Source organism: Eublepharis macularius, chromosome 5 (genome assembly GCF_028583425.1).
Source record: "Eublepharis macularius isolate TG4126 chromosome 5, MPM_Emac_v1.0, whole genome shotgun sequence".
NCBI classification, from domain to species: Eukaryota; Metazoa; Chordata; class Lepidosauria; order Squamata; family Eublepharidae; genus Eublepharis; species Eublepharis macularius.
The window spans coordinates 168294444-168311443 of record NC_072794.1 but is presented as its reverse complement, the minus strand read 5'-3'; the positions used below and the strand labels follow the sequence as shown (position 1 = coordinate 168311443).

General features: G+C 45.3%; 1 protein-coding gene across 1 annotated transcript in view; it reads left to right on the top strand.

The window, feature by feature from the left end:
* The window catches only part of RTEL1 (regulator of telomere elongation helicase 1), a 144729-nt gene that overhangs the window by 24806 nt on the left and 102923 nt on the right, over positions 1-17000 (top strand). Inside the window, exons 8-13 of the mRNA XM_054980610.1 lie at positions 48-132; positions 2663-2728; positions 5028-5181; positions 7120-7158; positions 8098-8176; positions 9875-9972. Coding sequence (XP_054836585.1) covers positions 48-132; positions 2663-2728; positions 5028-5181; positions 7120-7158; positions 8098-8176; positions 9875-9972 — 521 coding nt within the window. The remainder of the gene's footprint in view (positions 1-47; positions 133-2662; positions 2729-5027; positions 5182-7119; positions 7159-8097; positions 8177-9874; positions 9973-17000) is intronic.

Sequence of the window (17000 nt, the reverse complement as noted above, 5' to 3'; positions counted from 1 at the left end):
TCTTGTGGGCATGGTGTACTTTTTTCCCCTTTCTTTCTTCAAAACAGGGTTTGCCCTTATTATCTCTCTCGAAATCTGAAGCAGCAAGCAGACATCATTTTTATGCCTTATAATTATTTGCTGGATTCAAAGGTACGTGCGTGTGTGATTTTTGTTTTACAAATGAAGGTTGTTCTATTGAATACGTACTTTTAATTTTGTTATTTCTAGTCTGCTTTTCTCACAGGAACTCAAAGCAGATTACACAAAGTAATTCAATATGATCAGTGGCCGGGACACTCTCAGTAAACTATACTATAGGGTATGGAATGGATGGCAGAGATTTGAAAACCAGCATAAATCCAAATACAGAGCCGGAAACTATTTATTTGCATCATTTATACCTTGCCTTTCTCCCCAAAGTGATTTACATCAGTCTTCTCTCCTCCACTTTACCCTCACAACAGCCCTGTGCGGTAGGTTAGGCTGAGTGTATGTGACTGGCACATGGTCACTTAGTGAGCTTCCAAGTCAGAGTGGAGATTCAGAACTGCCTCGCCCAGATCCCAGGCGAACACACTCTTAACAACGGAGCTGGTTGAATAATGGAGAATTCTGATGAGCTGGAAAAGTTGATCCATTGCTTACTTTGTGAAATCTGTACTGAGGAAATAAAATCATATTTTGCATTAGTTTTATGGCATTATTTATTTTAAAACATGCACACCCCAACATTCTCTGCACACAGTATATTTCATGTAATAGGTACAGTTCAATGAGAATATCCAGTATGCAAGCTTCAGAACTCGCACAAGAACATATGGAGCAGAACTCGCACAAGAATATATGGAGCAGAGGTCCATCAGTGGCTATTAGCCACAGGAGATAGATGGTATTCTCTTTGTGGGGAGGTGGTGCTCTGTTGTCTTGGTGCTGGAAGGAAGGCAGTGGGAGGGCTTCTGGTGTCCTGGCCTCACTGACAGTCCTTTAGATGGCACTGGATTTCTAGCCACTGTGTGTGACAGAATGTTGGACTGGATGGGCCACTGGCCTGATCCAACATGGCTTTGCTTATGTTCTTATGTTCTTAACATACTTTGTAAGCGGCACAGTGGTTAAGTGGTTCGGCTGGGAATCAGGACTCTACTGGTTCGAATCCCACTTCTGCCATGAGCTCAGTAGGTGGCCTTGGGCCAGCTGCTTCTCTCGGCCCCAGCTCCCCAGCTGTACTGTGGGGATACTAATAACGCTAATGTGTTCACTGCTCTGGGTGAGGCACTAATCTGTCTAGAAGACAGAAGCACAGTTGTTGTTGGTTTTGTTGTTATTAATTGGGCCTTGTGCAGAGCAAATCTGTCTTGACTGTTTCTTAAATGTTACTACATAAACCAGCTAATGGTGAAAATTGTGAAATATAACATTGTTTGGCTTTATGTTCATGCCCATGCGTCTGCATTTTGACTGACAAAGATTGTGGCAGGTTGATGTTTGCTGAGCCTGGGGCTTGAAATGCTCTATAGGTGATGTCCCTGTGCATCGCTAGTTGGAGGATGGATTTTTTTTTTTAGGCTGCCCCAGTGATGCAGTACGGCAGCCTTGGTTTAGAGAAGGGTTCCAATCTGCTGTGGTAACATTTGGCAACTTGATGAGACGATGGACTTAAAAGAAGGCAGGATGTTATTACAACCTTCCTGTGGTGTTTTTTTCCGGTTGTATCCCTTCTCTCAGTGAAAAGCCAGCTAGGCCAAAGCTGACTAGCCAGTCGGTTGACTCTCTTTGGGGTACAACTCAGACTAAATCAGAGATGCTCACTAATGTCGAGTGGCTAGTGCACTCTCAGGCCCTTTTTCCTTCCAGAGCTCTGAAACTGCAGCCCTGGAGTATGCATGGAGTCCCCATGTTTTCAGGGAACATGGTCTCCAAGCTTGCTCCTGTATCCATTCATTCCAGGCTGGTATATCAAAGGTAAATAAGTACTGCTGCTCTCCAGAAAATTGTAATCAGCAATGCACTGCCCCTGACCATGGAGGTTCCATTTAAGCAACCCGTCTAACAAACATAGATTAACCTGCCTTTCATGAATTTGTCCAAACTCCCTTATTTAGATATCTCTACCCAACTTTTTTCCCTGATGGGAACCAAAAGCTGCCTAAACATTGCTTTCCCTTCCTCAGTTGTCTCTCCACAACTATCCTGTGTGGTAGGTTAGGCTGAGAATGATTGGCTGTCCTGTGAGTGTCCATGGCAGAGTGATGATATGAACCTGGGTTTTCCAAATCCTAGTCTGGGGCTCGAACCACTACCCTACATTGGCTCTGGTCCCTTTTAAAGTAATTAAGCAGTTGGCTAGGACTACATCCTGTGGTTCTGAGTTCCACAGATGAATTGCATGTTATATGAAGAAGTTGTTTCTTTTGTCTGTTCTGAATCTACAGCCCATCTGTTTCATGGGGTGCCCTGAGTTCTAATACTAAAGGAGAAATTACACCAGACCATGTGTAATTTCACAAACCTGTTACATTCCTCCTTAGTCATCTTTTTTCCTCTAAATAAAAGTCCAAAACTCCTTAGCGTTCCGTTGAAGGGAAGGTGTTACAACGCTGTGATAATTTTGATTGTCTCTTTCAGCGCCTTTATGCCGCCTCACACTTTATCTTATTTTTTTCCCCTTTCTCTTTTGCAGAGCCGAAGAGCTCACAATTTAGACTTAAAGGGCACTGTAGTCATACTTGATGAAGCTCACAATGTGGTAAGTAAAGCTGCAACTGGCTTTCTCACTGTTTCTACCAAATGCAGTGGCTTTTCCCTGCCCGAAACATAGTAATGTGTGAATATTTGTTCCCTCAGGAAGCACCAGGAAGGCAAAAGAATTCTGTTCTGCTTCTTTGATATCTACCCAGCTTTTCAACCCCTAGGGACCCCTAAAGTATCTTACATCCTCTAAAACTTCTGTGTGTTCCCATCCCCTTTCACTCAAGCTCACTCCCCTGTCTGCTGACAATTGTAAGGCCAGTCGCTTGCTTGTGGTCAGTCACCCAGGACGGCTGATCTTTTTACTGTCCCAAGGTAGAGGAGGAGCTAGGGGAACAGCCTTGCTTTGCCTGCAGTGCTAAGCGATGGCAGGCTTTCCTTTTTGGCCGGTTACTGCCTTAACCAAGCAAATTCAGAGGGTGGTAGAGAAGGAAAAATTGGTCTACGTTATTTCCATTGATAGTTCATTTTATAATAAATGTGCGTTTATTCTCACCTGCTGTGCAAAGGCACGGCAGTCCCCCCCCCGATCATTAGTTCTGTCTGGGATGTATCCATTACGGGAGTTTCTTAGCCTTGTGGGGCTGCTAGCGAGTCCCAACAGTGCTGCTTATTGGTCAGCCTGGATTTTGCTTCATTAGAGGTGGAAAGCGGAAGTGCAGAGGATTTAAATATGAGAGATGTGATGCCGTATGCTGAGCCAGACTAATGGCTCATCAAGCCCAGTTGGGTATACTTTGCAGCTACTCTGAGATTAAACATGCAAACTGTGTGGCCCTCTCCCTTTCTGCTTGCACAATTTTTCTTCTAGTGAGATCCTTTCCTGTAAATGTACCTTCCTGCGTATTAGGTCATTTTGAACATGCTGTGCTTTCTTCGTTTTTGACATAATCTTTCTCAGCCTTGCCAGAAAGGGGAAAGCAGAACGTAAAGAACTGCAAAACAGAGGCTGCTGGTCAGCTTGTTAGGGACCTGACGGGATCTCTGGGCTCCTTCCCGTGAACTGCTTTCAGGTAGCCTGCAGAAGGTGCCACGTTACAAGATCAAACTGACTGGTATAAATTAACTGTGAAGAAACCACAAAAGCTGGGAAGTTATTAAAAGAAGTGTTCTTTGATCTGCAAACTGCTTCCCTTGTGGCCAAATTCCATTTGGTTTCTGTGCTGCCTTTCCACCCTTGCTTGTTCTCGTTTTGGTAAAATGGCCGCTGGAGAGGATTTATTTCTTTGGCTGGAATTAATTGAGAGCTACTTACAGTTTTGGAAGACCATTTGCCCTGTGTTCTTTTCTTATGGAAAATACATCGTAACTTTGTTTGGTGGCCTCCCCCCATTCCTTTTTTGGGTTAAATTCTGATGGGGGGGCATTTTTGTATGAAGACCATATTGACAGTTGTGAATTTTACATTTTGAAATCTGCCTTGAGTCTCAGTGAGAAGGGGGAACTATAAATAATGTAAATAAATAAATTGATGAGCACCTTCCATTCCATCAAAACGCAAGCATGCGTACCTGCAGATATTATGATGCGTTGCCTCTGACGTTAATTTAGAAAAAAAAAATGTGCCTTTTCTCTAGGGAACCTTTCCAAGGTGGCAAAATCAAAAAGAGTCCAGTAGCACCTTTAAGACTAACCAATTTTATTGTAGCATAAGCTTTTGAGAATCAAGTTCTCTTCATCAGATGCATGCATCTGACGAAGAGAACTTGATTCTCGAAAGCTTATGCTACAATAAAATTGGTTAGTCTTAAAGGTGCTACTGGACTCTTTTTGATTTTGCTACCACAGACTAACACGGCTAACTCCTCTGCATCTATTTCCAAGGTGGCAGAAATCATGGAATTAGAATTTATCAGTAGATTTCCTTGTGTTACCTGAGGATAAATGAATTAGGATGGTTTTGATTCTGGTACCTCAGATAGGATTCTGGAATGATTTGTACTCTTCTCCTGGAGCTTCAGAGATTGCCATAATTGTATTTGGCAGAGCATGTCTGAGTAGAGTTGTCTCTTCCGTGGAGAGATTAGGTGAATTTGATTGGCTTCTTCCAGTTATGTTTAAAATTGGGAATTTCCCCCGAGGTCAAATAGGCCAATAACGCAGGAATGGTCTTCTTTTTCTAAGCAGCTGATACCAAAGCAGACAACAGTAGATGAATCTGCCCCAAAATGGCAGAGCTCATGTTTAAAGGGGTGACACTGCCTCCTGCCCCTTTTCACTGCTGTTTCTCTAGGGCAGGTAGCAGCTAATAGTCCACACACACCTCGCCCCACGTTATATTTTGTCTACATTCGTAGGAGAAGCTGTGTGAAGAGCTGGCCTCATTTGACCTGACCCCCTACGATTTAGCTTCAGCTGTGGATGCCATCAGTGTCGTATTGGAAAAACAAGCCAAAGAAGTCCAGGAGAATGAAATCAACTCTGAATTCAATGCGGAGTATGCCAGTGCAGGTATATGAACATCTGCCAACCAGCTGGTAACTTTTATTATACCACAGGTTTATAAAATTATGCATGAGGTAGAAGAAGTGGGTAGAGAAATTTATCTTCCTCTCTCAGAATATTAGAACTGGGCACCCAGTAAAGCTTGATGGGCAATGCAGATAGAAAGAAGAATTCTTTACTCAGTCCATAATTAAATTCTGGAATTGATTGCCAGTGGACCTGTTGTAAACTGTGAACATAGATGCTTTTAAAAAAGGGGTTACATTCACGATGGCTAGGTCCATTGATGGCTACTAGCTGTAGCGAGTAAAGGGAACCACCACATTCAGAAGCAGTGAACCTCTGGATCCCAGTGTGTGGAAGCGCCATCAAGGGAAGTCCTTGGCCCTCCGGGGACATTTGGCCATTGTGCGAAACAGGATGCTGGACCAGATAGACCACGGAATTGATCCTACAGGGCCCCACAACATTATAGGCCCAATAAAATTGTTGCTCACGGAAAAGCCTACTTAAAAAGTTCTCCTTTGTATAGCCTAATGAAAGATTTGCAGTGACCTTCTTACATCTTGTGGGAAGCCATTCCGTAAAGTGGGGGCCACCACAGAACCCCCCCCCCTCAAATGTTCTCAGGCCAATTTCACTTGCTTATGGAAAGGAATGTTTAACAAAAGATGCTGGAGGGAATGTAATTGTCAGACAGGCTGGCGAAAAGGGAATTGCTCCTTCAAATATGTGATTTCCTGGCCATTAAGGTCTTTAATGGTAAGACCCAGTCCGTTAAATTGGGCTTGGAAACAAATAGTGAGCAAATGGAGAAGTTACAGAGGAGGTATTATACTGAAAGCTCCTACCCTGGAAATCTGGTTGGTCTTTAAGGTGCTACCAGACCCGAATCTTCTCCTGCAGGACGGCTACCCACTTGAAACTAGCTCCAGTCAGAAGCTGTTCTGTTACATTTTGCACCAGCTGCAGTTCCTGGGTTGTTTTTAAGGGCATCCCCCATATAGAACACATTGCAGCAATGCAGCCTCAAATTCTACATAATGTGGATCAGCGTGGCCAGCTTAGACTCGAACAAGAGATCGTTTTCATTCCTGACACAGCTGAAAGAACTCTTCATCACCGTATTAACTGGCCTCTCCGATAACAGAACTGGGTCAGGGAGCACCCCCTAAATCTTAAGAGAAATTTTAGAGTTGGCTGTAACATTTGAAATTTTAAAATTCGAGGGCTGTAAATACATTTTAATTTTAATTTGTAAAGGCCTGTGGCCACATTCAATAAACTTATTACCTACATAACTGCCCTAAATCTTAAGAGTGTCAGCTAGTACAGAACTCGCTGCATGTAAAGTAGGTAACACTATCCTCTCTAGGACATCCAGCATAGTAACAAGTATCATCTCATCGGGGTTCAGTTTCAGCTGGTTTTCCCTCGACCTCTTGCCTATCCAAGACGTTGGCCCAGGACTGAGTTCCTGATGGCTTAATGAAAGAAATAGAGTTGTGTGTCATCAGTATGTTGATGATACGCAACCCTGAAGCTATGGATGGTCACATCAAGAATAACACAGGCCCTTGTGGGTCCCCACTATGTAAGTCCCAGATACCAGCTTCATCCTCTGCGTTCAGTCAGAAAACTTAAAAAGAGTTTTGAGGCAACCTACAAAGTGGTCCCCAGAATTCTTTGCAGCCTTTCTTCCAAGTTAAAATCTGAAAAATTATCATCATATGTAGACGTCCCCCCCCCATTCTTATGTGGATAAACATATGACTTGCATCTGAGAAGTAGTTAGCAGCTTATGTGCACTTAAAAGGGTACGTGACTGCACATGCTTATTTACTTTCACATGCCGGAGGAAGGGTGGGGAGAGACATCGCTGATGTTGCTTTGGAACCTGCTTAGGAAACCAGCAAATAAGAACTGAGTTTGTTTCTCAAACAGGGCTGAACATGACGCTTGAAGACATAGCAAAGATAAAGAGTAAGTTTTGATATTAGGTTAATCTCTTCTTTATAGAGATGTATTTTGAAATGCCTTGAAAATGTGTTGCTTTTAGTGTAGCTCATATATCATAACTGATGAATTTCTCAATTGTAAAGATACTTCGAATCTTGTACTTCATACACCTACTTGTTTGCATGCTCCTGTAACAAAACAATTATCAGTATCTACTATACCAGAAATTCTGAATGCATGCAGAGAGAGCTAAAAGAGGTTCATGGGTAGAGTATTAATACATGGGGGCAGCGTGCAGAACAAGCTTGTGGAAGTAGATAACTGAGCAGTTGGCTTGAGTGAAACATCCACGGCGATACCAGTTCATTTGCTGGAGACTTGTTGAAAACTGAAGGATGTTTATGCGTCTTGAGCTGGAGAGCTGCAGTTGATTTGCATATTTTAATTGCCTCTAATTAATGTAATTTGCATATCTTCATGCTCCTGACATATGCCAAACCACTGATACAATTCTACTTAAACAGTATTTTTATTCTGAAAGCGTCATTTGTAAATTCAAAAATCTTGTATCGTCTGGGGTGTGGGGGAACTTCACATGGCAAGTTATAAAATGAAATACCTTATGAATTTGGGTTTTGCATTACATGGTTCCTTCTATCTGTTCCTTTTTGATGATAATGTGTTTATTAAAGTCAGTATCTTCCTTGCCTAAGGCAACTAAAAACTCATTTTTCTCCTTATGGGACTCTCAAGTTGCTGACAAATCTCTCAGATGAACCAAAGTGGCTACATGTTTCCTAATACTAGTTTGCATGGCTGCTTTGCCTCTCCAAAGGGTTTGGGGGTTATGGGATTGTGCAACCTCAATGCTGTCTTTCAAGGAAGGAGCAGGAGAGGGAGAATTTCAGGGAAAATGTTCCTGTGGTTATCAGAATAGTCATAGTCATTTTGTTTGCCCCAAAGGGATTCTTCTTCAGCTGGAAAATGCTATTGATGCTGTGGAACTACCACCAAGTGGAAAAGGGGTTACTAAGGATGGAGGGTACGTGCCATCAGTTAGAACTTCTGTTTTAAAGTTGCCATGTTATCCCTCATTTATCGTGCTTATAAACTCACAAAACAGCAGTGTGGCTTGCCTCCTGTGGTTTTGTATGTGCAGCTGCGGGGTCTCTGCAAAATGTGTCGTCTTGAGAAATCTCAAGTGTTCCAGATGGCTCTGGTCAGGCCTGATTCAGATATATGCATGCTCATAAAAAGCTCTAAGCGTCTAGTTAGCTTTCTTATATCCAATCATTTAACTCCTGGCAAGAGGTACACCACAAATAACATTTTAGTTTTGTTACCGGATATAGTACACAAGTAATACTATTATAAGGTCTCTGGTTCCATTCGAAGTCTTTGTTACTACAACATGATCAGCATTCTTAATATCAGCTCAATCGACAGAAAATCATACCATCCATTAAAATAATTGTAAAAACCATTAAGGAGAGCATTTACATGAGTCTACTTTTCTGACTGCCTCACTGGTTACGAGAGTAATCTCACCAAAATGTAATGAAATTAATCTGATTACTTTTACCATGCCACTGTGCCAGGCATCTTTTGTCAAGAAGAGGTTTTCTTAAAAATTTCGGTCCACAGTACTTTCATAAACGCTACACTACATTCCTTCTTTCACCTAGACCACATTACTGATACAGAACTAGGGTTCTCAACATGCTGCGCATAGGTGCCATGGTGCCCGCCAGCACCTTTTCTGGAGCCCACCCAGTGCTTTTAGAAAGAGAGTAGGACCTCTGATTGGCAGGGCAGATAAAAAGGCATCCTGCTAAACAGAGTTCCTGCCTGAAACATTGAGGAGTTACTATTAGAGTTATGCGTAGCCTAACTCCATGACATTTTGGAGTTAGCTGTGCCTCAGGTGGCAGTCATTCTGTGATCGGCTCCGCCTCCTATAGCAGCCATTTTGTGTTCACGCCCACCACGCTGTGTCAGAATTCCAAAGATGTCTGCAGGCTCAACAAGTTTCGGTACCCTTGAATTGGATTGTTTGAGGCTTAATAACAGCTGCTAGGATTTACAGATTTCTGTACCGAGACCAGTTCAGAACAGCCATTTGAAGTCCATGACACTGTTTACATGTGCAGAGAAATTCAGGATGTGTTAGTGAGCAATGGGAATAAGGTTTTATCTTGTATAGTCATTCTTCAAGTCAGATAATAGCCCTGTGCCTTCTATTACTACTACTGTTTGTTTTTCTTCCCTTAAAAAGAGATAAGGATAGGTTTAATAATAATGATTGTTTGACTTAGGCTAAAGCCCATACTGTGTAACTTTGGAAACAAGACCAATTACCTTGAGTGGGCACGTAAGTGTGAAAGATCTGGAGGTTTGTGTTGATGAATAAATCAAGTTCCTATAAGCATTTTTGGGAAGGGAAAATAGAGTCCCATGAGCATTTCAAAGGAAAGCATTACTTTTTTGTTTTGGAACCAGAAGTCTTTCTTATGAAAACCTCAGAAAAGAAGTCATCTCTTTGATTTAGCAGGCATTTTATAATTACTGTTGGCAGTCCATTTGGGACCAATTTGTTTGTATTTTTCTATGATCCTGTATATTTGTAATATAAAATAATTTTTTTTTTAAATCGTGAATCGGATTATTGGGCTTCTTGTGACCTGGCAGGATGCTGTTACAGATTTCACACTGTCTTACTTGTGTCGTCTTGGATTTACAGGTACATATTTGACTTGTTTGCAGAGGCTCAGATCACATTTCAGACCCAGAATTCTCTCCATGATTCACTAGAACAACTTCTGCAGTATTTAGCAGGCTGTAAGTATACATATTTCTCTTTCTTTCTTAAGAAGGAATGGGGGCAGGAGGGGAGAGTGAAAAAGAAAAGGATGATGATTAGGTTGGCTGCTCAATCTACGGGCGTAGTAATAATTCCAATGAGTGTAAGGGGACCCAACCTTCCTGTGCCTGTAAGCACCTTTGGAATTTTGAGAGGGAGCACTACCCCAAAATGGCTCACTCAAGAGACAGAGCCAAATGCAATACTTCTCTCTTCACTCATGGCAATGATCGGTCAGCCTAAAGGGAGAACGGCACCTCACACTGACTGTGGAAAGCCTGGCTGCTTACCGGTCCTCTTGATTTTCCAGTGGCTGCAAATGGTATTGCAGCCATGATTGCTGGGCTGCGAATCAGCACTCTGCTGGTTTGAATCCTGCTATTGCTGCAAATTCAGCAGGTGACCGTGGGTAAGCCACTTCACTCTGCCCCAGCTTCCCAGCTGGATTGTGGGAATGATAATAACATTGACTTTGTTCACCACTCTGAGTGGGGCACTGATCTGTCTAGAAGAGAGGTATATAAGCACACTGTTGTTATTGTTGTTGATAAAACCATCTGAATGAAGGCAACCCGTAACAAGCCTTACATTACAATGAATAGCTCAGCAAACACTGGCGAAACAGTGTTGGGAGCCATGTTGGAGAACCCTGGAATATACAATGTACAAACTATGATAATCAGAAAATAAGAGGAACCATAGTATGAGCACATCAGAAAACTGATTGACAGAACTAAAGAAAAGGTAGCGTGATCATAACTGGAGATTGGAATGCTAGTTTCAGTGAAGGAAAACATGGGAAGGAGGTAGGATTATTGGGATTAAATAAAAGAAGTAGGACTGCCTGTAGAATTCTGTAGATGGCTCAAGTAAACACTATCAGACATACAATTTAGAATATACAAGAGACGATTATATACATAGAAAAGATCTGAAGACACGAGGATTTTATTTATTTACTTCATTGATACCCTACCTTTCTCCTCAAAGGAAACTTAAAGCAGCTTACATCATTCCTCTTTCCTCCATTTTATCCTCACAACAACCCTGTGAGGTAGGTTAAGCTGAGTGTGTGCGACTGGCTCAAGGTAACTCAGTGAGCTTCCATGGCATAGTGGGGAATTGAACCTGGGTTTCCCTGATCCTAGTACAACACTCTAAGCAGTACACCTCGCTGACTCTGTATCCCATTTGTGTAGGATGCTATGTTGGTAGGACAGAAAGTTATACAATGAATTAAGAATCAGGTAAAATCAAGCCTGGTTATGCAGTGGCAGATAGTGATTGTCATTTGCTCATGATGAAAAGTGGACTGTAATGTTTAAAAATTATGTAGAAAAGTAAAAAGTAGAATGCAAGGTTCTGAATTATGTGCAAGTACAAATATATAAAAATCAAATAGATAAGAACACCCACAGAGGAATATACAGACAAGGATTATAGTGGGATTGAATTAAAATGGAGGGACTTTAAAGTGGGAGGATGGAAGCAGCAAATTAACCTACAGGAGTGAGACAGCAAGAACCAAGGAAAGCCTGGGTAACGGAAGAAACAATTAACAACAGAGGAACTTGAAAACTGCATGAGTGGGAGGGGTGCAGTGAGGTACCTGGGTAGAGAAATGTGCGTATGTTGTCATGCAGTGATAGCAGAGAATGGTCACAAAGAGACTAAAAAGTAGGATCCTCTGGCTGGCCATCTTTCTAATTTTACCCTATCCTTTGCCAAAGAGCTTGGTGGGTGTTGCTGCATTTTAAGAATTATGAGATATTTGCTCTGCAGTGGTAGGGTGAGAATTGTTGAAAATTTACCCCCCTTTTCATCTGCAGAAAGCTCATCCCCTACCACTACTTTTGTTAGTCTTAATAGGTGCTACTGGACTTTTGCTCTTTTCCACTGCTACAGACAGACTAACATGGCTCCCTGTCTTGATCTGGATCCAGCCTTGTAATTCTTTCTCATCCCTTTCCTATTGCCCCTCCTGCCCCAAACTCACCAGTATGTTGAATAGTGTGTATTCAGCGTGACTGCACCAGCTTTAGGAGGATCCACAAAGAGTCCACACCTTGTTTAGCTGCGTCATTCACTTCATGGTCTCCTGACTCTTGACTTAACCATCTGACTCTTTGACACCTGATGTGTCTACCTGTCATACTGATCGTTCTGATCTAAAGCCTCTGCACACTGGCTTTTGACACTTAGATATCAACACAGTAAACTCTAGTTTATTTCTCCTTTCTCTTTGCTTTTTATGCCTCCTCTGAGAGCAGCGCAGCAGATTCTCAATTAGTATGAGCTTTTATTGGAGAGTGCTGACCATGTGCCTTTGGAGACTGCAGCACAAATTGTCGTCCTCAGCACAGCGAAGGTATCTGTTGTCAGCCTGCTTATACTCTTTTCAGCGTCTCCGTTTGTTCCTCCTTTTCACAGTCTCTGCAGTGGCAAAGCATTTTTCCCCACTGACATCAAATAGATTAGGCAGTGCTGGATCACTGCTCTGAGTATGTCCTTGTGCATCTGTGCGCAGCTAATTCCAGTTTATTCAAAACTTATTGCCTCGGTATGAATGCCCCTTGGGTTCCCTTTTCACCGTTACTAATTCCTCGGATGTGTCTGAACTGAATTCCTGCTTACATGATCTCACTTCAGTTTGATATAAGCCTGATTTGCGTCCCCATGCAAATGCTGAGTCAGAGGTTGACTTGAGCCAGGTCAGCCGTCTCAGAAGTCCTTTGACTCAATCTTATCTATAAATAGTGTGACCTCAGAGGGTGGAGTTCAGTCCCGAAAGGAAACACAATGACTTGTAAATAACTTAGGATACATAATCGCAAAGGTCACGCTACGAGATATAACGGGAAACTAGTTATCCCTGCCAATGACCTTTGCTCTTCCAACACCATGGTTCTTAGTCAGGTCTCTTCTCTCAGCTTTCTTCACTTTTGCCCATTCTTCCTTGCTGCCACCTGTGTGCAGGTTGGGAGTTCCATGCATAAAACCTGGTGCTGTCATAGTCTTCTTTCAAAGCCGTCCTCAAAATACACCTTTTTTTGCAAAGCTGTTGACTTAATCTTTATTATCAATTGTTTTTTTGGGTATGAAACTGTGTAAACCAGGAGTCCCCAGCATGGCATCTGTAGGCACCATGGTGCCTGTCAACACCTTTCCTGGCACTTGCCAAGTGTTTCTAAAAAGTGGGCAGGGGCTACGTAAGGCTTTTGCCCAGCAGGGCTTCCGATCGGCCATTGGAGGTCAGAATGGCTGTGCAGATTTTTTTTATAAGTTGCTTTAGCATCAGCTGCCATCACAGCACAAGGATCTTCACTGTGTGGCCGAAGGTAAGCTGTGTGTATGCAAGAAAATATTTTTGAATAATATGTTCATTTTAAAGGGGATCCTATTAAACACAGCTTCTACTTGTGTCAGAATTCCAAAGGTACACGAAGGGTCAAAAAGGTTGGGGATCTCTGCTGTAAACCATCATGTAGTGAGATGGCACTTCTCCAGATACACTGGTGGTGTGGTATAGACCAGTCTCGTCAGATCTCAGAAGCTAAGCAGGGTCAGTACTTGGATGGGCAACCCCCAAGGAAGACTCCGCGGAGGAAGGCAATGGCAAACCATCTCTGCCTCTCACTTGCCTTGACTACCCCTCACTGGGGTTGTGTGTGCACGCACACATGCGCACGCACGCACACAATATCCTCTTTTTAGGTCCAACCAAAATGCCATACAATACCAAGTACAATTTTGTGATAAATGATTGATCCTTATAAAAAAAAATACTATACAACTGTTCTTTTGGGATTTGATCAGCTTGGCTACTTCACAGTATTTGTCTGCCTGTATCCTGTGATAGCCCTATCCTGTGATGGCACTATCGTATCCTGTGATAGTAAGCAGGTTGGTTTCAATGGCATTCATAATTGGGCCAACCCTAAGCCTAATTGGGCCAACCCTAAGCAATGGGAAGGTTTCTGCATATTTAAGACAGACCCAGGCACGCAGAAAAATATTTCTTGCACCCTTGCGATGATTAGGGGGACATCAAAAATGAGAGAGAGAGAAAGAGGACTACAAGTGCGAAGGCAAAGCACAGGCCGTAGCCGCAGAGTCCGTTATCAAACAGGAGCTGGAAAAAAGGTCTGTGCAGGAGTAGGATGGTGCATGGCGGGAGGCGTCTAAAAGAATCCCCACAGCATGCCAAACCACCCCTGATCCTGGCATATGCCTACTTGAGGCACAAAGTCTCCTGGATCCAGGATCGAGAAGCAGCAAGCCCTCCAGCAAGCAAGAGTGCCTTCCTTGGTTAGTGAGGCTGGGGGCCAAGGTGGGCCTGCAGAAGCTGCATTTCCCAATCTGCCTGCGTGTCTCAATTACTGACTCGTGTAGGCAGCAGGCAGGGGGAAGTTCCTGAGTTGTCAGAGCAGGACAAATCATGGTTCCAAGAGCTGGCCCGTGCCTGGTTCTGTGTTGCCGGCCCAGGGCTGGGAAGCTGAGGGGGAGAGCTGGCCCGTGCCTGGTTCTGTGTTGCCGGCCCAGGGCTGGGAAGCTGAGGGGGAGAGCTGGCCCGTGCCTGGTTCTGTGTTGCCGGCCCAGGGCTGGGAAGCTGAGGGGGAGAGCTGGCCCGTGCCTGGTTCTGTGTTGCCGGCCCAGGGCTGGGAAGCTGAGGGGGAGAGCTGGCCCGTGCCTGGTTCTGTGTTGCCGGCCCAGGGCTGGGAAGCTGAGGGGGAGAGCTGGCCCGTGCCTGGTTCTCTGTTGCCGGCCCAGGGCTGGGAAGCTGAGGGGGAGAGCTGGCCCGTGCCTGGTTCTCTGTTGCCGGCCCAGGGCTGGGAAGCTGAGGGGGAGAGCTGGCCCGTGCCTGGTTCTGTGTTGCCGGCCCAGGGCTGGGAAGCTGAGGGGGAGAGCTGGCCCGTGCCTGGTTCTGTGTTGCCGGCCCAGGGCTGGGAAGCTGAGGGGGAGAGCTGGCCCGTGCCTGGTTCTGTGTTGCCGGCCCAGGGCTGGGAAGCTGAGGGGGAGAGCTGGCCCGTGCCTGGTTCTCTGTTGCCGGCCCAGGGCTGGGAAGCTGAGGGGGAGAGCTGGCCCGTGCCTGGTTCTCTGTTGCCGGCCCAGGGCTGGGAAGCTGAGGGGGAGAGCTGGCCCGTGCCTGGTTCTGTGTTGCCGGCCCAGGGCTGGGAAGCTGAGGGGGAGAGCTGGCCCGTGCCTGGTTCTGTGTTGCCGGCCCAGGGCTGGGAAGCTGAGGGGGAGAGCTGGCCCGTGCCTGGTTCTCTGTTGCCGGCCCAGGGCTGGGAAGCTGAGGGGGAGAGCTGGCCCGTGCCTGGTTCTGTGTTGCCGGCCCAGGGCTGGGAAGCTGAGGGGGAGAGCTGGCCCGTGCCTGGTTCTCTGTTGCCGGCCCAGGGCTGGGAAGCTGAGGGGGAGAGCTGGCCCGTGCCTGGTTCTGTGTTGCCGGCCCAGGGCTGGGAAGCTGAGGGGGAGAGCTGGCCCGTGCCTGGTTCTGTGTTGCCGGCCCAGGGCTGGGAAGCTGAGGGGGAGAGCTGGCCCGTGCCTGGTTCTGTGTTGCCGGCCCAGGGCTGGGAAGCTGAGGGGGAGAGCTGGCCCGTGCCTGGTTCTCTGTTGCCGGCCCAGGGCTGGGAAGCTGAGGGGGAGAGCTGGCCCGTGCCTGGTTCTCTGTTGCCGGCCCAGGGCCGGGAAGCTGAGGGACCATTGTGCTTGGACCTGGCTGTGGATCTATGTCTGATCCCTCAGAGACTGCCTCCTCCTGTAGTGCCTCTGCCACTGGCCGTGGATCTGAGTCAGGTTCGCCAGCTGCTGCTTCCTCAGAAGAGTCCTCTGTATCTCTGCTCTGCTGGGTTGGGCTGGTCCATGACACCGCAGGACTTTCACTGCACACCATCTTTTGGTGGTTCTGCCTGGGCTCTGGCCTCCCCCCCCCCCCCCAAATGGCATGGCCTCCGCTGCTTTTATCCTATCACGGGACTTGCCACAGGGAGGAGGAGGGTGTTCACCTTGCTTTTCTTCAGTTCCAGCTCTCACTGTGTTGGGCTGTGGCTGCCCAGGCTTGTTTTTCTCGTGGCAGCTTCAGGAGATTAAGAGGAGGGGCAAAGCAGCAGCCTGGTTGGGACCTGAGCAGAACAATCCAATATAAGTGTACTTAAAGTAAGTCACACTGTGTTCATGGCGTCTTATTTTGAGGGAAGCCTGCACAGGATTGTAATTTTAAAAGCCAGCTAGAACCACAGGGAGAGAGAAAAGGTCAAATGCGACTGGATCCTACTTCCCTATGGCTGAATGGCAGCCCCTGATCTAGGGGGAAATTTTCTCTTGTCCGCAGACACCTCCCCCATATCAGCTAATGATAAAAATGCTCACAGTCTCAGAACATCACTCCTGAGAAGACAACCTCAGTCTAACAGCTGCTTCACACATGTTTAATTTTAACGTTGTGGTTGGAGTATAAGCCTTTCACTGAGGCATCCTATATTCAAATCCTCCATAGCGTGAAGCTCACTGAGTGATCTTGGACCCATCTCTCTCTCTCTCCCTCTCTCTGTCAACTTAAGATGCTTTTGAAGGGTTGTTACAAGGATGAAATCTGTAATGGTGTTGGGGAAAACTTGAGCTCCTTGGAAGAGGAACACAGCACGTGTGCCGTACGTGGTGTGCGGAAAGTACCACCAACTCACAGCCAATTTATAGTAACTGTAGAGGGGTTTCAAAGCCAGTGATGAACAGAGGTGATTTGCTGTTGCTTGCATCTGCTTGGCATTTCCAGACTTCCTTGGTGGTTTCCCCTCTGAGCATTAACCAGGGCTGACTCTGCTTAGCTTCTGAGACCTGACAAGATCAACTTAGCCTGGGCCATCCAGGTCAAGGTTGTGTCATAAGTACATAAGTCACTGTTCCAGAGGCGTAATTGTATGAGTCTGTTGTAAGAAAAATAAACAAGGAATTTGTGGTGGCTTCAAGACCAGCTTTTAAAATTCTGACATAAGCTTTTGTGGACTAG